This window comes from Zonotrichia leucophrys, chromosome 1, assembly GCF_028769735.1.
Source record: "Zonotrichia leucophrys gambelii isolate GWCS_2022_RI chromosome 1, RI_Zleu_2.0, whole genome shotgun sequence".
Classification (NCBI taxonomy): Eukaryota; Metazoa; Chordata; class Aves; order Passeriformes; family Passerellidae; genus Zonotrichia; species Zonotrichia leucophrys.
Window position 1 is genome coordinate 26,527,518 of NC_088169.1, and position 19,718 is coordinate 26,547,235.

The following is a 19,718-nucleotide window of genomic DNA, read 5'->3' on the forward strand; positions in this document are numbered from 1 at the left end:
GGCTCAACAAATTCTGCAGGCACAGGACATGGGCAGTGCTCTCCATCTCTGTAGGCAGGCAGTTGGGGAAGGTGAGCCTTAGGGAACCTCAGCCATGCCTTTTTTTTTTCCTTCTGTGTATGTGATGTTAAAAGACTGAATGCTGAAGCCACGAGTCTTGAGGGTTTTCTTGGTGGGTTATTGCAAGCTGCTTTTGATCTGCCACAAGCTGGGTTTGGGGAGGGGTGGGGGTGGGAGGAGGAAGAGAAGGGACATGTGGAGTAGATGTTCTGTGAGCCCTTTGAAACTGGACACCTATTATATGTTTGTCAGCAAGTTGGTGGTATGAAGTGACCCAAGTGATCTCTCAGGGTCCCGTGTCCTCTAAGCTGAGCAGAGCACGTACTCCTGTTTTACGGTCACTGAGCAAAGGCACTCTCCTTGGAGCTTGCTGCAGAGAAAGATCTTAGATGTTCCAAGGTCTGATTTCAAGAGAACTCCTAATACTGTGATGCTTTTTCCCATGATAAATAAATTAAAAACCAGAACATGCCATGTACTCCCTGACCTTCAGAAAGCAGCATGTGTTTTTCTTCTTTCAGCTGAATTAGTCTGGGAGTTGGGATTTGTGTGCTTGGTCACAAGTACCTCTGAGTTAAACAAATGGGATTTGTGTAGTGTCCTCATTCTGGTGGGCAGCATCTTGTGTTTGTCACAGCTTTGTGCATAGAATAATGCATGGGTGTGATGGGAGTTTGGGTTTATCATGACAACAATTGAACAAGGGGAGGTTTGTAAGCCCCTTGAAATAAGGGGTCAAGTACAAAACCACCTCATTCTCCACAGAGTACTGTATAGCACTATCAGCTTCTATTGTGTTTCAGGCTTGATCTAAAAATGAAACCTGGCTTGTCATTCTCTGGGGTCTTGGAAAAAATCTGTGAAATGTGATCTGAGTGAAAATAGATACAGTGAACTGTTCTAGAGAAGTATAAGCTGCTCTTCATGCTGCATTAGAAGACACCATGTTCAGGCCAGTATTTTATTTGACGTCTCATGGATGAAAAGAGAAATAAGTGGGAAAGAAAGTTGGGGTTGTGGGGGCTGTATGAGGGGGCAGGAGGAAAGGTTTAGATATCTAATTCCAAAAGCTCCGTTTTCAGGAATGTAGGTGGTTTGGTGGGAGTTTTAGAGCTAAGAAAATTATGCTTTTACTAATAATGATCCCTAGGCAACTGGAATTCTATAATATGGAGGTTTTCTCACACTTAGATTAACACTCTCAGACTGACTTTCTTCTGTTATACTCACTGAAAATATGGAAGTCTCGCATTCAGCATTAGGCATCACATTTGTAAAGAAGGAACAACAAGCCACTTTTCAAATTCCATACTGTATGGAAGTTGAAAACCTCATTTTTTCCTGTTTGCAAAGGGGAAGTGTGGCATGTATAAGGTCCAGGTTTCTGTAGGACATGAGATGCAGCTCAGGTGAGGGTGCTTACAGCCAGTTGCTTTGTCCATAGCCCATTTGTTTCCTTGTCCCATTTGTTTCCTTTGTCCATAGCCCAAGGTGTTTCCTTGTCCTCCAGCTCTGCTCAGATGGTCCATGGATGGCTTGGTGAGCACTGGGCCTGTAGCTCTGAAAAGGAAGAGAATTTGGCTGAGTACTTGAAGCTCTTCCTGTACCTGTGTGCAGAGGGTAGTGTCAGAGAGTAGGGAAGGTTGCTGAAGGCTTGGGAACTCAGCTGTCATCCTAGGTTTATCTTTTTATTGTTTTTGTTAGAGGGCTTAAAATATAATGCACAATTCTGAGTTGACGAACAAAAGAAAAACTTCTTATGGCTTTCTGCCCCAAAAGGAGGAAGGAGGACTGCTGAGTGACTTCATTTAAATATGTAAGCATTTCTAAAAGAAGGGGCTACCTATAAGATAAAAAGTTGAATAAATAAGAAAGCATTTCTCTTACAAAAAGCATTTGTTTTTTTTTCCTTTATAGAGGCCTCAGGTTAGCTCTTGCTTAACAGTCTAGCATTTTCTTTGAAATTTGTGTTTTCTACATCAGCCTGTTGATGACTTTTAATGCTTTGTGAAAGGCTTTTAAATACAAAATGAGACCCTGTATCTTGAAGGACTGCTTAGTATTCAAGTTAAATGTTGATCATAGTCCAATTCCAAATGAGAAAAAATTTAGTCTTTAAATTGGTTTTGACTTAAAACATGTGAGGGTATTCTGCATGCCCTAGAGAGAGATTAGAGTGGAACTTTTTTGCTGATTTTTCCTCTTCATCTTTCCAAACAAAATGTAAAAGGACTGGGAGAAGGACAAGAGTAGAAATACAATATCTCTGTAGGAAGAACTTGAGTCATTTCATGGACTTTACTGAAATCCTAGTGTTTTATTGTATTTATTATGTGACTCATTCTTTGTGGCACTCTGTTGGTAATGTATACAAAAGTGGGACTTTTCCTTATCCACACTCAGGCTGATCTGCAGTTGCCTTGGCCTCTCTGGAGTTGAAGTAAGGGGCTGGTGAGCCTCAGAGGATGCCCTTCTCTCCTACTCCAGGGAATGCTGAAGTCATGTGAGTTAAGTAGGTTCTTAACTTAAACATCTCAGTTTCATATCTGATCTCAGATGGGAGGAGCTTGGGCTATAGTGTGTGTCTGATGTGTTTTGCACTTTCCCCTTGCATTGGGAGATGGAAAGAATGCAATGCTAGCCAGCCAAAGCATAAAAATTGGGAAGAATGCTGCAGACAGACACATGCACCTAAAATCAGATTGGCAATATTGGCAGGTTAAAACAGCATTCAGTGCATTTTAATCCATCCTAAAATAAAGAGATATTATACAGATACTGGTATCTGTATAATAATACAGTCCAGTCCAGTTGTCCTGCAGAGACCTGCAGGGTACATGGCTGAGCTCTTACACCATCATCTGGACTCTGCTCTCTCTATTGATGTGGGCCTGCTGAGCTTGGTGAATTACTAAGTTTAAAGCTGCTATACAAACTGGGTATTAAACAGTTTTTCTTTAAGGGCATTGGCATTAAGTGTCATGGTGTCTATGGAAAATAAGTGTGTGAAATCTTAGTAGGTGCTAAGTTAGGAGTGGTTTTCCCCACACAAATACATTTTATTTCTCAGGGACTTAAATGGAACAATTATAAAAGCACAGTAAAATGCTGCACTGATTAAATGCTGAGGGAGGTAATTCACAGGACAATCTGAAAATATCACACAAGTGGTCTTAGAAGTGAGATATATTTAAATGTTTGTGTTATATAAATATATAAATTATATAAATATGAATATATATATAAATATATAAATAATGCCCTTCACCAGGGAAATGGCTGAAGAAATTGCATAATGTGTCAGCAACAGTGATCTAGTAACAGTGCATGGATTGAGGGTGATGGGGGCCCTGGGAGTTGGGTTTAACTGCTCTGGTGAAGTGGCTGCAGAACGTGGATTTAAGTTTCTGAGGTAACTGTGTGCCTTACGTCATTTGGTTGCATTTGAAGATAATAATTAACTACTGCCTTTGCAATGTTATTCTTGAATTAAAGGGGGATTTTTGGATGGAAAACTGAGGTAAGTTCAATGAAGTGTGTGTGCAACGTGATTGAAATAGGATTCTTGCTTTCAAAAATCGTTCTTTTGTCTGAGTTTCACGAGCATTGTTTCAGGAAGCATTTGCATCTTAATTAAAGAGTAATGTGGAGTTAAGAATTAAGGATATTAAGAATATTATTACTTATGTATAGCTCGTGGGCCTACAGGTAGAGAGGTCCTGGCTGCAGTGAGGTGTATCAGTGCCTTTGTGTCCTGACAAATGAGCCTAGATTCTGCCCCTGCTTTTCCTTGGGTATTTCACCAACTTTGATGTCTGCAATCTAATTTAAAGCAAACAGAAAAACTCAAACTCTCAAGCAGTATCGGTTCTAGCACATGAAACTGAGGTTTGGGAGCAGTTGTTCAGATCTACAAATGTCAAAAGGAGATTTCAGTCTTGGGCTTTTTCCACGGTGTATCAGCCTAGTTTTGTGCTGGCTGAGGGTATGACTTTATCTTTGGATGCTTTGAAATCATAAGAAAAGCTACTTGTGTCTTCAGTGTAACTGCAATGGTCCAAGAGAAGGTACCTTGAGGAGCTTTGAGCTAACATCTTCTGTTAGCTCATAAACCAAAAGAGAAAATTAAGATTTTCTGGGGTTTCTTTTTTCCTCTCTTTTTTATGTTTCCCTTTTTCCAGGCAATCTTGGTCAAGAAGTTTTATGAATATGTGAGCTGCCTCTCTTCATGGAAGTGTGACAAACACATACAGTGACTGTCTCTCAGCCCTCATGTATTTTTTTCCCCCAACATTTTTGCCCCTAGAGTTCCTACTGTGTTTTCTTAAGATCTAAGTTCACATTATCATTCATAAAATCAAGATGATCAGTGGATCAGAAAATAATTAAGGATTAAGGTCATAAATGCATGTCTGTAACTGCATAGAGACACCTTTATACACTGTTTGGGTATAATTATTTCTGGCAATCTTCAGGCATTTCCATTGCTTAAAGAGAGGCAATAAATTAAAAACTTATTCCTAGAGTAATTTGCTGACTTCTGAAGCATAGATCCAGCTGCTTTTCAGTTCAACTTGCACAGGAGAAGGGAGAAAAAATAAATTTCTGGGATTCATGTCTCCTGCAGAGAAGACTTCCCCATCTTTGCCCCAATTCTTGGGGTAAAAAGTGGAGAGATTTAAACTTTGCTTAGTGGCTTTAAGAAGTAAAATCTATTTAGTGTCTCAAATGTAAGGGTAATTGAAAGAATTCCCCCTGCTCCCACAGAATTAAAAAAAAAAATTAATTGCTATGAAGTGCTTTTTTAATGAAACCCCCTGTGCACACTTGTGCCTGTCACGGCACCTGGCATGCCAGACAGTTGTAGAGGCAGAAGCAGCTTAAAACTGTGTCCTATTTGCTACATACATTATTTACTGCCAGAATGTGCATTAGTAGAGCTGGAAGTGTTTGCCACTTTCTGTATGACAAGGAGGATGTGTGCAATGAACCTGTCCAGTTCAGCAGCTATAGAAAGAGTTGAGCAATTTGCTTTTAACTCCATTACCCACCCTCTGACAAACACTGCAAAGCCAAAGTCTGGAAATAGGCAAAGAGAACTGAGGAAATGGCAGTATGTTGTCTAAAATAAAACAAAATTGCTGTCTTTAAACTGGGGAGAAGATGCACCTTGCTGTAATACTTGAAGGATGTTTTATCTGGAAATCCTCTCTTTTGTTGAAGCATTGCAGTAAGTGCCAGAGAGAGTACTTTATTCTTCATGGGTGATTCCTGAGGGATCTGGTGCTAAATAATGTCTTTTTTGTCTTTTTTTAAACAGATAGAACGTTTATATTAAGAAGGCTTTTAAAGTGGATTTTACTTTGTTCAAGTCTATAACTGACACTTTGAAATGTAATACAGAGAATGCAGACCTGTTGTTAATATCCATGGTCTGCAGTGATTCTTTTACTCAATTTAATCAGCAGCTAGAAACAGATACACTAGAAACACTTGGATTTTGATGCTTGCAGAACAAATGAAGATTATGCATCTGTTTCTTTTCTAAAAACCATTAAATTTGCCCAGGGAGATGCATATTTCCCCTACTTGGGCCTGGTGCTTTCCAGATGGACTTGGAAAAGCCTGTCAGGTCCCTTGTGCTCGGAGATTTGGACCATTATTTTTCTGGCCTGTATGCCTTCTGGTGGAGAGTGGGAGCAAACCCATCCTGGATGTGGTGTAATTTCCTTATAGTACAGGGGAAGCAAGGACAGGTATCCTGGGAAGATTACAGGGATGCAGTCCAGTTGTAGGGCTCTGGTGAGGAAGGCCAAGGTGAAACTGGAATTGAACTTGGCAAGGGATGTAAGAGTAAGAAGGGATTCTAGGGGTATGTCAGCCAAAACAAGGGAAGTAAAAGAAAGTGTACCCTGCAGGTAAGCAAGGCTGGCATACTGGTAACAGTGGATGAGGAGAAGGCTGAGGTGCTCAGGCTTCACTGGCAGCCTCCCTTCCCATGCTTCTTGAGCAGATAAACTGCAAGATGGGGACCAGGGCAGCAAAGTTCCTCCCACTGTAGGATAAGATCAGGTTTGTGACCACCCAAGGACCTCAGAAATATGGGACCTGATGAGATGCATCCCAGAGTCCTGAGGGAACTGGCTGGTGTTGTCAAACCATTCTGCAGGATTTGAAAAGTCATGGCAGGTGAAGTCCCAGGTGACTGGAAAAAGGAAAACATTGTACCCATCTTTACAAAGGGTAGAAAAGAGGACCCTGGGAACTGCCTGGGAACTGTCAGCCTCACCTCTGTGCCTGGAAGTTCATGGGACAGATCCTCCTGGAAGCTGTGCTCAGGCACACGGGGGACAGGGAGGTGATCAGGGACAGCCAGTATGACCACCAAAGGTATGTTCTGTCTGATTAACCTAGTGGCCATCTATGATGGAGTGACCACATCAAGTGAGGGAAGAGTTACAGATGTCATTTATCTGGACTCCTGTAAAGCCTCTGTCTTGATGCCCCACAACATTCTTCTCTCAAAACTGGAGAGACTTGGATTTGATGGTGGACTGTTCTGTGGATGAGGAATTTGTTGGATGGTCATATGGAGAGGGTGGTGTCAATGGCTCAGAGTCACGATGGACGTCAGTGACAAGTCATGTCCCTCAGGGGTCTGCATTGGGGTCAGTGTTACTGAATATCTGCACTAATGACAAAGGGCTTGAGTGCCACCCCCTGCAGGTCTGCAGATGACACCAAGCTGAGTGTTGCTGTTGACAATCTGAAGGACAGGATTCCAGAGGGACCTGGACAAGTTCAAGAAATGGGCCTCTGGGAATCTCATGTGGTTTAACAAGGCTAGAGGCAAAGTGCTGCACGTGGGTGGAACCACTGGTATGCATCTGGGCTGGGGCATGAACTGCTCAAGAGCAGCCCTGTTGAGAAGGACTTGGGGGTGCTCATGGATGAGGCAGATTGTGTCCAGGTGCTGCTGGACACAATCCAGCCATTTCTGCAGCCCAGAAGGCCATTGAGTCCTGGACAACATTGAAAGCAGTGTGGGCAGCAAGCTGAGGGAGGGGATTCTGCCCTTCTCTCTGGTGAGAGCCCACCTGGATAGCTGCATCCAGCTCTGGGGTCTCCAATATCAGGAAGATGTGGACATGTTGAAGTGAGTCCAGAGGAGAGCCATGAAGATGGTCACAGGGCTGGAGCACATCTCCTGTGAGGACAGGCTGAGATGGCTGGAGCTGTTCAGTCTGGAGTAGTGAAGGCTCCAGGGAGACCTCACAGCACCTTCCAGTACCTAAGGGAGCCTGTGGGAAATCTAGAGAGGGACTTTCTACAAGGGCATTTGGAGGTAGAAAAAGGGGTAATATTTTTGAACTGAAGAAGGATTGATTTTATATTAGATATTGGAAAGGAGGAGATTTTTGTTTGGTTGTTTGGGGTTTTGTTTGCTTGTTTGTTTGTTTGTTTTACAATGGGGTGGTGAGACATTGGAACAGGTTGCCCAGAGAAGTGGTAGATGTCCCATCTCTGGAAGCATTCAAGGTCAGCTTGGACAGGGTTCTGAGCAGCCTCACTGAGTTGTAGGAGAATTGGGCTTTGTGGTTTTGTAAGTCAAACTGTTCAATGATTCAGCTTTGCAGAGTTCCCAGCTACCTTTAACAGTAGGAAAGATCATCTTGGAAAGATCAAGATGTTTCCACATGTGGACAAAATCTTTCAAGTTAATGCTGTTTTAGTTGTTATTTCAAGAAGGGGGTGATTTCTGTTTATGTTATAAAACGAACCTCCCTGTAGTTCTCTGGCATAAACTGGGAAGCTTACAGGTATTTAAGGATGTGCTTGCTGTCTTACCTGCAAACACATATAAGTCTAGTAATTTCTAGCTCCTTCTAGGCTAAGGGAACTGTTGCTGCTTCCTTCTGCTCAGGAAGAGGGCAGCAGTGAAGGACCTGGGTGCTGTGTCAGAAACCAAAGCTGGTCTTCTTGCTGGATTTCAAGTGGCAAGGTTTCATTCAGTTAATTTGTTTATGAAAATTTTGAACTGTATTTTCAGCCTCCCATATAATGGCAATTGTAGTATCTTGTCCTCTTTTGTCATTATTTTTTTTTTCTTTCACGTTTTGACAACCCATGTTCTGGTGTGTTCTTTCACCTAGTTAAACTTGGCTTTAGATAAATTTGGCTTTTAAGATAAATATTGACTTGTTCTGTGAAAAATACAGAGAAATAATGATTTTTTTTTTGCTTTTATGCAGATCACATGTGATTTGATACTTGTATGCAGGGTTTTTGTGGGGATTTTTTTATGTTAACTTCCTGACCTTTGATATAAGCATTTTGAGAAATTACAGGGAACTTAAACTTTTTACTTTGGGTACTATACCATGGATGACTCTTGTAAGCTGCAAATCTTTTCTTCAAATAAAATCAAAGATATGAAAATTTGTATGCAATTGTTATCCTTAGCATTTGAGCCCCTTCTTTCAAGTAGCTAGGTTTTTTCCTTATGTTTTGCAGAAAACAATTTTCTGTTTGTTGTTATATTTCAGAAATCAGTTCACAGAGTTTTCATGTCTGACTACTGGTATCGGACCTTGCTCCTCTGCAAAGAAACTGGAAGCTGCAACTGTTTTGCAACAGCCAACCAGCCTAATGAAGAGAAAGAAGAAGACACCAGCCATCAGGTTGTGGTGTCAGATACCATGCAGCTTGTGCAAGATAAGCAAGAGGTGACAGAAATCATGGCAGGTGAGAAAAATATAGCGTATTTTGAAACTGGCGGGCTGGCTGCCAGACTGTTAAGAAGAGGACAGATGTCTTCAAGAATTTTAGCATTTGTGTCTCATCTCTAGCAATGAGAGTAGGACAGGGAGCCCAGGAAAAGGAATAGCTAAGTATTCGCTGGAGGGGGCTGATGTCACCACAAAAACAAACATTTAATAGCAGCCAGTGAAAACCTGCACTTGGGAGGACTGATGCTTCTTATAAGGAATTAAAATCATTCCGTGAATTAATTGTTTAGCAAAAAATAGCCATCCCAGAGAAACCTGACCTACCTTCCATAGAAAGGACTTGGTATTTGCACACCTTCCTATAGTTTTAAAATCACAGTTTGGAGAAACTGCTGAGAAGCAAGTGAAAAATACCTCTGCACCATATCACAGTACTTTTGTTGCTGTGGGCCATAAGCAGAAAACTGTATTGAGTGCTAGTTTATGGTTTCTGGGATTGAGCATAATTTTGTTTTTACTGTACCATCTGATCTTATATTTTACCCATGCAGGAGATTGTCACATAGTTCATGTATGAGTAGAAGCTTTTCCATGGTACTAGTGCAGATGGACAGAAATTTTATCATTTGATTAGCAATTGCATCTGATGGCATTTGGTCTTTATTAACACATCTTCATTTCATTTTTATAAAGCCTCCTATGTAATTAAATTAATTAGGTAATTAAATACCTAAATATATTTATGCAAACCTCTCGAAGCTGGAAAGATGTTCCAAAACTGGAAAGGTGGAATTTACTAAAATACAGTTTTGCATTAAATACGCAATTATAAAACAGGATATGACTCCTTTGTCCTAGCTGGAATGAACTAATGATGTTGCTACTGCAGAATGATTCACAGTCTGCTCTGACTTAACAGGAAGCAGTGATTAGAGTAATCATTCTGCTTTTGTACCAGTGATGTCTCAGCTAGAAGGAGGTTTCTTTTGAAGGCAACAAGGAAAGATGCAAAAAACCCTGCAGTAATTCTAGAGGATGATGTCAGGGTTGATCAGATATGATTTCTGTGGAAATAAGGTGTGTATCTAGACTACAAGAGAAAACTGAAGGGAAATCACACATATTCTGACTTTCTAGCAGAGATCCATGCTGCTTATGGAAGGTGAATATTTACTTGTTTCAATTTTCTTGTTGTCCCTAACCATAAGAATAGGAGCAAGAAAAAGTGAACTTGATTCCTGCAGAGAAGATTTAGACCTAATTGGTGCAGTTGCTAAACAGACTAGTTAAAGAGTTTGTGCAGTCTCTAGCTTGTTCTTAATGAAGCCTCTAGTGAAACAAGCCAATGCTGGAGGTGAACTGGGTGTACTTGATTCCCTCTCAGTGATTTAAGCCAGGCTTACAGCACTGTGCTTCTGTGGGAGATGAAGAAACAAAGAAGTCCTGGGAAGGCAGCCCTGGAGTAGGAAGTCAGGTAGGAAAGCTGGTTCTCTATTGTGTTATCTACAGGGCATCAACAAATGGGAAATTACTACTTCCCCTCCCCAGAAATTCAGGGGAGAGCTGTGTTGGGTTCAAAGTTGCATGTTTAGTCTCTGCTGAAGTGTCAGTGAATCAATGCTTGACTGGTTTATCCACAAGGGAAGCTTAGTAAACTGCAGGGATTAAAATGAAAGCAGTGAAGGCAGACCAGGAGCTGAGTTTAGAGCTGTACTTCATGGGCATGAGGTTGCCTATATTAGCCTGCACATACTTGACTATGTTACCTTCATCTTTTAGCTGTGGCTGCTGCCCTTCTATCACTGCAGTATATGTTAAGTTGACATGAAGTTTAGTGGAAAAAGTTTGGAACTAAGGTTCCTGGTCTGAGAAGTAGCAGATTTTTCATTGGGGATTCATCCATGTCTGGTCTGGCAACTGAATTGAAAGTCATTAATTGAAACTGCAAAGCACATGATGATACTCTTTATCCCTGGAAAAAGTGGGATGTAGTTCAAAAAAAGGTATGTTTGTTGTCTTTGACTTGAAGACAGCAGTGTGTAGATTGGGAAAGGAGCTTTCCCAGAAACAGGCAGACTCTACATGAGAAACCTAGTGGTAGATAATTTTCTGCTAAAGTTCATATAGTAAAAGTTCATGTAGTAAATGAAGTATGAAAGGTTTTCTGTGCCATGTTTAATACTGTTGTTGCTAGTATTGAGGATTGACTGAATCATTGTTTGTGGATATTTTAATGGGGTTTGATTTTAAACAAATCATTGCTCTTAATTCATGCAATTTTCATCTTGAGATTTTCTAACTTTATCAAGGGACTGCTAAAAAGAGTCTGGTCTGAAAAGAGGTAATGTGGTAAACATTTAAAATGAGAAGATGTTTTACTCTATTTTAATGCTTACTCAAATATGTATTTCAAGAAAACAAGGTGGTAGTTTTTCTGTTGGTGAAGGGAGCCATAGTTCCTTGTTCTGTGAAACTAATCCTTAGAGTCTTCTCATGGGAAAGAGAGATGCTGCCATGGAAGATAATGTTGGAGTCTTCTCTCTTGTTATTTTTGACTTCTGAAAGCAAATGTGAGTGGTGTTAGTCTCCCATGCAGACTAATAATACTGTATGATGGAGAGCATCTTTGTGCTTTTATTTAAACCATATGTTGCTGTTGCTGAAGTTTTAATTCCCTCTCCCTCCCCAGGAACTCATCTGCTGTGCTGTTGATAGTTTATTAACAGCAATATTTTTACTGCAGTGTCTTCCTAGAAGTTATAATTAATATCAGGTCTTCATTGTGTCTGTGAGTGCACACACAGAGAGAAGATACTGCATCTTGAAAGCTTTAAGAGTCAAGCTTGAAAGTGATATATGAACCAGCCTGCAAAATTCAGCTTGGGGCAGAGCACAAGTTGAGATGGGAACACCACAGCATCAGATCAACTTGTGTGTGCTCTTGCCTCAACTCAAATGGTGTGTGTAATTCAGCCTTCCCTCTCCTGTCTTCAGCACAGCCTGAAAAATGGAAAGATACTGGAAATGAATGGAGGCATGGAAGGCAATAATGAGTCTACTAATAATCATTAAAAAATTAGAATTTAGTATTTCTGTATTTTCTCAGTGCCTGTTATGTTGTTCTACCTGTTTGGCATTGGACTTCAGGAGTGATATGCATGGAGGTCTATTTACATACAGCAACTGTTATTTATTTTCTCTCTCCCTTCAAATGGTTGACACCTTTTCTTTGTTTGGATTTTTTTCCCCTGTTCAGTTCATGTCTGTTTGGAATGTAATCTTTTCCTGCAGGGGATTTTAGCCTCCTGCCATGATGCAGCAGAGGAAACTTCTGGTGGTCTCAAGAGCTGGTAGTGTTACGTCTTGGGAGCTGTAATTGCTGAAGTAGTAGGAAATAGCCATGAGGGTGCTACAGTCAAAGCTTTTACAAAAGTAAGGGACTATCATGACTCTGCCCAGGTTTTGAAGAATCCAAGAATGCAGGTAATAACTGACTGCAGTCTGAAGTCTCCTTAATCCCAGCCCACCTAAGATGACATACTTAAGGCGTAGGAAAGTATTTTTAAATTATTTCAAATTATAAAATGTGTGTCATTTTATCAATTTACCTGATTGTTGACATTTTTGCACCTGAAATCACAAGGCAGCTGAAAAGACAGCAAAGTGACTGTGATTCCAACCCTTGTAGCAGTGCTGCAAAGCACAAAATCAGCTGTTGCACTCACAGGCACTTGAAATGCTTGTTTGTTATGCTCATGCTCTTTGAAAGAAATATGCATGGTATCATCTCAAAAGGTAAAATTGCATTGTTTTCCATACATAAACACCCTTTTAGGTACTTCTCAGTGGCATTCCTGAAGGTGACAGCTTTAACTGAATTATATACATCTGCAACATGACTGGAACAGGATGCTCAGGTTACATTATCAAGGTCGCTGATGACTCATCACCTGCATCAGAAGAGGGGAAAAAACAACATTTCTCTTAAACACTTGTATGTCTGGTAACTTCAGTTATACTCAGAACCCCTAGTATAACTTCAGCTACATGTATTAGCCCTTTGCTTCCACTAGTCAGAACTGTGTAAATACAAGATTTCAAAAATAATGTGCAAGGGAAACACTGTGGGTATTCATTTTTACAATAACTATACTGTTTCAAATTAAGTGACTTCAGAAAAACTGTGGTTAATGCTGTTTGGATTGAGTCCTTTCTATTCCTTGATAGTGTAGAAAGGCAGCCTTTAAAAATCTTAATTAACAATGAAGAAACTGAAATCTATCTCTTAGAAACTGCTTTTATTGGTAGCTAGAAGAGTGTCATTGCATTTTTGGGGAGAAGTCTTTCATTTATGCAATATATGTATAAAGTTCCTTGATTCTTGGAGTTGTTTTATATTCTCCATGAAGCTTTATCAGATTTGATGCCTTAACAGAAGTTTAATTTTAAGTGGCAGAGTTGTGTACACTGCAGTATGCTTCCACTAACAACTTTATGAAAAAGTTTTCTTTGCAGGGGATAACTTCTAAACTAGATTGGTACAGCTAGAAAGTACATGTGAAAAATGAAGCTATGAATATCATACTGAGTATTTTCTATGAGGTTGTTTGCATACACAAAAAATTAGTGTCAACACCAAAATAGGTGAGGCAATTGAAGATTTCCTCTTTGTTAGAATTCCAGAGGCATCTACAAGAAGATCACTTTGTTTCATAGTGTGGCACCGATGTACTTTCATTAACATTGGTACATCTTCTGTGGAATGCAGATGCCATTACAGACTCCTCAGCCTCAGTCTTCTTCTCAGTTGTGCAGGTGCTAAATAGCCCATGACCTTTTTTACCTTTAAATACAAGCCAACTAGGGCAGGAGTCTCTAAGCCATAATACACAAGCCACTTAGTGATACAGGTCCAGCACGTAGCTGGGAGCTATTGTTGTCCCTGGTGGCATCTGTCACAATGCTCAAGGAGGGGGAACTTGGGATTTGTTTTCTTTTTTTATGAACATAGATCTGGGCTCAACACAATTTTTTGGCAGAAAAGGCAATTTGTTTTGCAGTGCACTTTTCTTCATCTCCTTGGTATCAGTGGGTTGCCCTTTAAAGACTGGTTGTGTTTTGCTGTGGAGCTAATAAGAAAATCCACGTAGAGCTTTCTGTTTGGTACTAGTGTTTTGATTGGTGTGAAGTACATCTCCAAGTAAGATACAGAAAATATTATGTGTGCAGGGTTAGCATTTCCCATTGGTTGGGGCTATTTGCCTATAAATGTCTTTACAAGCCTGTTCCCTTGCTGGCTGCTGTAGGACTGGTACCAGTCTCAGCATGTGTTTATGAGCCAGTGTTTTTATGTGTTAGCTCAAGGAGCTGCCTTTTATTAAAACTGAGTTTCAACTGAGGGAATTTGGCAAATTCTTATGAGCTTTACTCCTCAAAATGAGACACGTTTAAAACTAATTGGAATAATCTGTCTAACAACATGGAAAAGAAAGCCTTTGCGTGGTAAACCTCTTCTGTGTCATGTTGCTGCTCTGAGGAATAGAGCAGTGAAATCCAGTCTGATTAAAATCAGTAGGAGTCTTGTCAGGATTTTCGTCTTAAGACTTCTAAGCTGTACAAGTTAACCACCCTCTTAAATGAAATTAATATTAAACATCTTACTCTAATTCCCTATTTCCTGGGAATTACAGCAGATATGGAATATATAAAAATAACTTCTTGTTCAGTACAAGAAGTTAGAGCAGAAAAGCTTCAATAGTGTAAAAAGATATTGCCAATTAAAAATGAGCTATGCAGAGGTAGTTTGGCAATGTCAGGAGTAAAATTCTGTGTGTGTGTGTATTTGTGCATCTATCTGTCTGTCTGTCTCTGTAATTAAGTGCCACACTTGATGGATTTTCAGTTCAGCTGCTGCTTGCTGAAAAAAAAAAAAAACATTTTCAGGAAATAGTCCTGCCTGAAATTGCTCTTAGCTTTAATCAAAGGAATATTTAATTCTTTCTTCAAAGTTCTTTGAACTTTGTTGAGAAATATTTCAGAGATGTCACAAACACAAGTTATAGGTGTTCTTTGGTTTATAATCTATTTAGAATCTATAGCCATTTAATCAGAAGGGAAAGCAGTAACATTTGGTTTACTGAGAAAATTCCTAGCTTTTGTGATGCATCTGAATGTAGTGAATCTTTCTCTTTTCATTTAAATGATGCTTTGCTTTTCAGATATTCTTAGTGCAGGATGAAGCAATAGATGCTTGCTGAAGCTAGAGCAGGAAAGCTTTGTCAATTCTGTTTAGTCCCTAACATGAGTGAGTACCTTTGTGCTTTTGGTGCCTCAGGTGGCTCCAAAGAAATTGGAAAAGCGTCTAAGCAGCAGCATAATTGAAATTCAAGAGGGGTTACATGTCTGACCTGCTTAGGCATTCTGTAAATTCCACCTTCCTGCATCTGTAGGCAGTTGATATCTTTGTAAATTTGCTTGATTATAATAAATAAACAGAAAAAAACCCCAAACTCTATATTAGAAACTGACTTATTCTATAAGGGCAGGCTGCTTGCTGGTTTTGGCACTTGCTTCTTGAGAAGATGGAGAAGTTGTGAATGTAGATGTTAGGTCTTGGATAGGTGCAGTAGGAACAATCTGACAAGGTCTCACATGGTGCCTTAATATCAGTGTCATCTACGTATCTCTAGGGAAAATGTGGGGTTACAGAGCCTCACTGGCTTCCAGCTGGATTGTTTGTGCTGGACCATTTGTCATGGAAATAAATTGCTTTGCCTCAGTTCTAGCCAGTACCCAGATTAAATGTTGGTTCAGTTGTTGCCTCCGGCACTGAGGAATTACTCAGGGCTGTTTTATGCAAATGCACAGATTTTCTGGGGCTAATCAGTGCACTCTCTCTAAGCATTTAGGAAGTCAAATCCTCATTGCACAGGAGAAGGGAACTTTGGTAAGAGAAAGAGCTGAGAATAATGAAATCCAATATTGAAGTTTCTTTTCAACTCTAGTTTTGCTTTGTGCTGGAAGCAATTTAAGTTGTTCAGTGAGAACTTTTATTTTCTCAGCTCAGCTTATATCTGTTTAAGCCTATTTCTTGATCATAGGGGGCATTAGAAAAATTGTGATCCTTTAAAATTATTTGTTTTGTACATAATTAGATTATTGTAGTCTTCAAATGTCATCTTAACTAATTATTGATCACACTAATATGTTTTCCACTGATATTGCTAAACAACTGTTTATACAGAGAAGAGGAAAGTAAATTTGATGTGTATCTGGAGTCTGTCAGTGAAAATTTCCTGCTGTCAAATTTGTGCAAGTCTGTTTTGCCAGGACTTACCTGGGGAAATGTACTTAGTTACTGAGTGTGTGGAGAAAGGAGGGGAAGGCTTTGTGGTATCCCTGCAACACGTGTAACTTCCATCTGAAAATCGTCTTGGAGCTACACTGAAAATGACAGATTCAGTAGAAAATAAGGCACCTGGGATTAACTGCTGCCAAGGAAACCTGTCCAAAGGTGAAGGTTTTGGGGAGAACACATTACTGGTGCTTCTGCTAAGATTTCTTTGAGGAAGGGAGCAAGTCCTTGAAAGCCAGGCAGTCTTGCCAGCAGCTTCTGTTTCCAGGAGGGTGTGTGGATACACACATGAGGCCAGATAGATGCAAAGAAGGTACTGGGGACTTTAGTAATGCTGTTAGGAATTGCCAAAAAACCCAATTGAAACAAGGCTGGTGGGTCTAGAAGCAGCTCTCTTAATGCTGCCTGAAATCCTCTTCACTAGCATTCTTTGTGTTGTGCACAGATTTTTTTCTAGGTGAATTACTAGCAGTTGCTTTTTTCCACAGACAGGGCTTGCAGTCAGAGGAGTAGGGGGAAAAATATGGAAAAATGCCACATTACACATGTTTGCTTTTGTACTTTTCCCCCTTCGCTATTATTACTTCTTTTGAGAAACACCTTATTGTAGGACTCAGACTGTAAGTTCTGTAACCATACTGTGTATTGAGATTTGCTGTTGGTGTGCTGTACTGTGCCTCTGTGTGGTTTCAGTGCAGAGCAATGGTCTCATGTGGTGTATTGTGTACCTGAGCATCCTTCATTGAACAGAAAAGGGCCTGTGCCTGCCCTTTTTACTGTTGCAAAACATGTTTACCTAGGAAGGCTATCAGTGAGATTACAGGAGGTACCAAAATGACATGTGTGTGCAGCCAGGACCAGTCCCAAATAGAGCAATTGGGTTTTCCTGTTTTACCAACTGGTGGGGTTCCAGCAGCACTGCTGGACTTTTGTATACTGCACTGCAAAGGAAGAAGCTCCCCAGCAGCATGTGGGAGAACAGTGCCAATGTTTGGGGCACTTTGGTAGCATTCAGGTGTTCAAAATCTGAGAGGGAGTAATTCCTTCAGCAGTTTTTCTGATGAGGACTGAGCTGCCTCATCATGGCTTCTCTTACCTTTGCCCAGAGCTGTAGGCACACAGTTTGTGGTAATTGGGAGTGGGGCTGTGGCTGAGCCTTGTCCCCAGTGGGCCACAGCAGTTGAGCAGTATTGAAAGAAGTGAGCCATGGAAACATTGAAAGCAGTGAGATGTAGAGTGCCCAGGTGCACTGACCAATCACCAAAGGGAACAGAGGGCACACAGGTGCAATGCATCAACATGAGTAGTATAAAAGGCTGGGCTAAAGAACAAGAAGGGCAGACTCTTGCAGCCTTCTGATGTGGTATGGTGTTACTCTGCATGGGTTAAAACCATCTGAAATGGTTTGATGATACTCTGTGTATTGTGGCTCTCACAACTGCAATGTGTGCTGCAACACAGAGCTCCTGTCATTCCTCAGGAGGCTGTCTGCAGTTTGGTGTGTGTGGTGTTCTTGAGCTGCTTCATGTGCCCTGCACATGAAACCAACCTTGTTTGGTTTCTCAAATGGCAGCACAGTCAGCTTCCTGCAGAAGGTACAATGGTGTTGGGGTTCCTGACATACCCCACAGCAAAGTGAGTAGAAACTGGAGTCCTCTCCAGTTTCCTCCTCAGCCTGGAAGTCTGTGTGGATGCTCAGTCTGACTGCTGAGCTCTTCCTGGGTGAAGGCACTGTATTGAGGAATTGGAGAGTCACTAGACCAGAGGGGGTGGTAGCAAGGAGCAACTTGGTTTGCTGCTGACTGTGGCCCCACCTTGTAATAGGAAAGTCTTGAGTTTCTCTCAGTTTCCAGTAGCACTTACACTTCTAATAAATAATCACTTGTTTTGTGATGCATGGTGAGTGCTTGGAGCAGAGATCCTGTTGTCATCTGATTGCATTTTAAAAGAGGGAATTGTGTACATGTCAAAATCCAGGCAAGGGCTGAGCCCCAATGGGTGTGTGCCTTTCAGCAGGCAGGTGAGACACCAGTCCCTGCAGAAGGGCACCAACAGGGATGAAGCTGAGCTTGTCCCATTGCCATTTTCTTTGGATTGCTTAGGTGAGCGTGTCAGAAATATGGATTGTCCTGTGCTCCTCTCACAAGGCTCCAGTTGTTATGTTCTAGTTAGGGAATTGAGCTCCCTGTAGGTTCTATTATGAAAGGCAAATACTGGGTGTTATTAGGGCAAAGTTCTTTGGAAGCCTTGTTCTGAGCATTTATTAGGTTTATGTGTTCATCTTGTTCTTTGTGAAGTTTTGAAGAACATCTGGTTGGTTTTTAGTCATTGCTGGTTGGAATCAGTTTAAATAATAAATAATAATAAAGTAAAATAAATTTTGCTTTATTTATTTATTTAGCAAATCTGTGTAATTGTTAAACAAAGTGAGAAAATAGATATAAAGAGCAAAATAATAATATAAAAATAATAAAACTCTCCCATGCATGAACTTGAAGAATATTTGAATACTTTTACTGGCAGAATTCTTGTCAACTGGTTCTGTTAGCCCAGTGTATCTAATATTCCTAACTGTAACATGTTATTTGTCATATATATGTCATTATGTAACATGATATATATATCATGTTACATAGGCAGCCAGGAGTCAGTGCTGTCCTGTCCACTTTTCTATTTGGTTTGTTTTCCTTCTGAAGAGGTGAAGAGAAAGCAAGCATGTATTTAAAGTATTGCTCATTTCTGTTTTCACAATCACTGCCAAAGTATCCAGAAATAGATACTGTAAGTATTTTATGCTCCTGTACCTGGCCCTTTAATCTCCTTCAAGAAATTGAATCTTGCCCTTCTGTGCCCAGTAGATGTTGCTGTTGATTCAGTAACACTGAAAGAGTACAAGTAGAAAAAAGCTTTAGGAGCTTGGAAGATTTATAAATATTCCAGTAGCTTATTCAGAGAAAAGAGGCTACTTAAAAAACAAATGTAGTGCCTGTATTTTAATTTATATATATTAGCCTTCCAATCTGTATCATAAATGAGAAATAAGCATTTTGTTTTACTGATTTAATGTCCTGTGGAAGAGCTGCATTGAAAGTGGATTTTGTACCTTGCATCTCCGCTATGGTTTTTCTAAGTTTTTGTATTTTTATCCTCATCCCAAGAAGTGTGAATCATCCCAATCATGATGATATCTCTGTAGCATAGTACAATTTTGCAAAGCTATGCTGTATGACTGGAATAGGCATTCCTGTAGCTTTTCCCAAGTCAGCATTGTTTCTTGGGAGCTGGAGCCTTGCCAAGTTGTTAGAGCACTTTTTGGGATGAAAACCCATTGCAGAGGGTGGGTTTTGCACGCTTCTATTGAAGGAGACAAAGCAATGGAGGTAGGGCACTTTTGGAGAGGAGGCTGGAGGAGAAGAAAGAAGAAAACATTTAAAGGTGCTGTTTACTGTTCAGTAAGGTCATGTGTAGGGGAAAGTTTTTAAATTATTTTTTAATGCAGTCTGGTCTTTTAACAGAGTTTGAGAAATAGTTTGTTATTGAGACCAAAAATGTGTGACTAAAATACTAAGTAGATA

General features: G+C 40.3%; 1 protein-coding gene across 6 annotated transcripts in view; it reads left to right on the forward strand.

Moving 5' to 3' along the window:
- The window catches only part of MCF2L (MCF.2 cell line derived transforming sequence like), a 156,588-nt gene that overhangs the window by 2,057 nt on the left and 134,813 nt on the right, over positions 1-19,718 (forward strand). For all 6 annotated transcript variants that reach the window (XM_064709368.1, XM_064709359.1, XM_064709379.1 and 3 more), the window contains exon 2: positions 8,607-8,805. In XM_064709368.1, coding sequence (XP_064565438.1) covers positions 8,628-8,805 — 178 coding nt within the window. In that variant the 5' untranslated portion in view covers positions 8,607-8,627. The remainder of the gene's footprint in view (positions 1-8,606; positions 8,806-19,718) is intronic.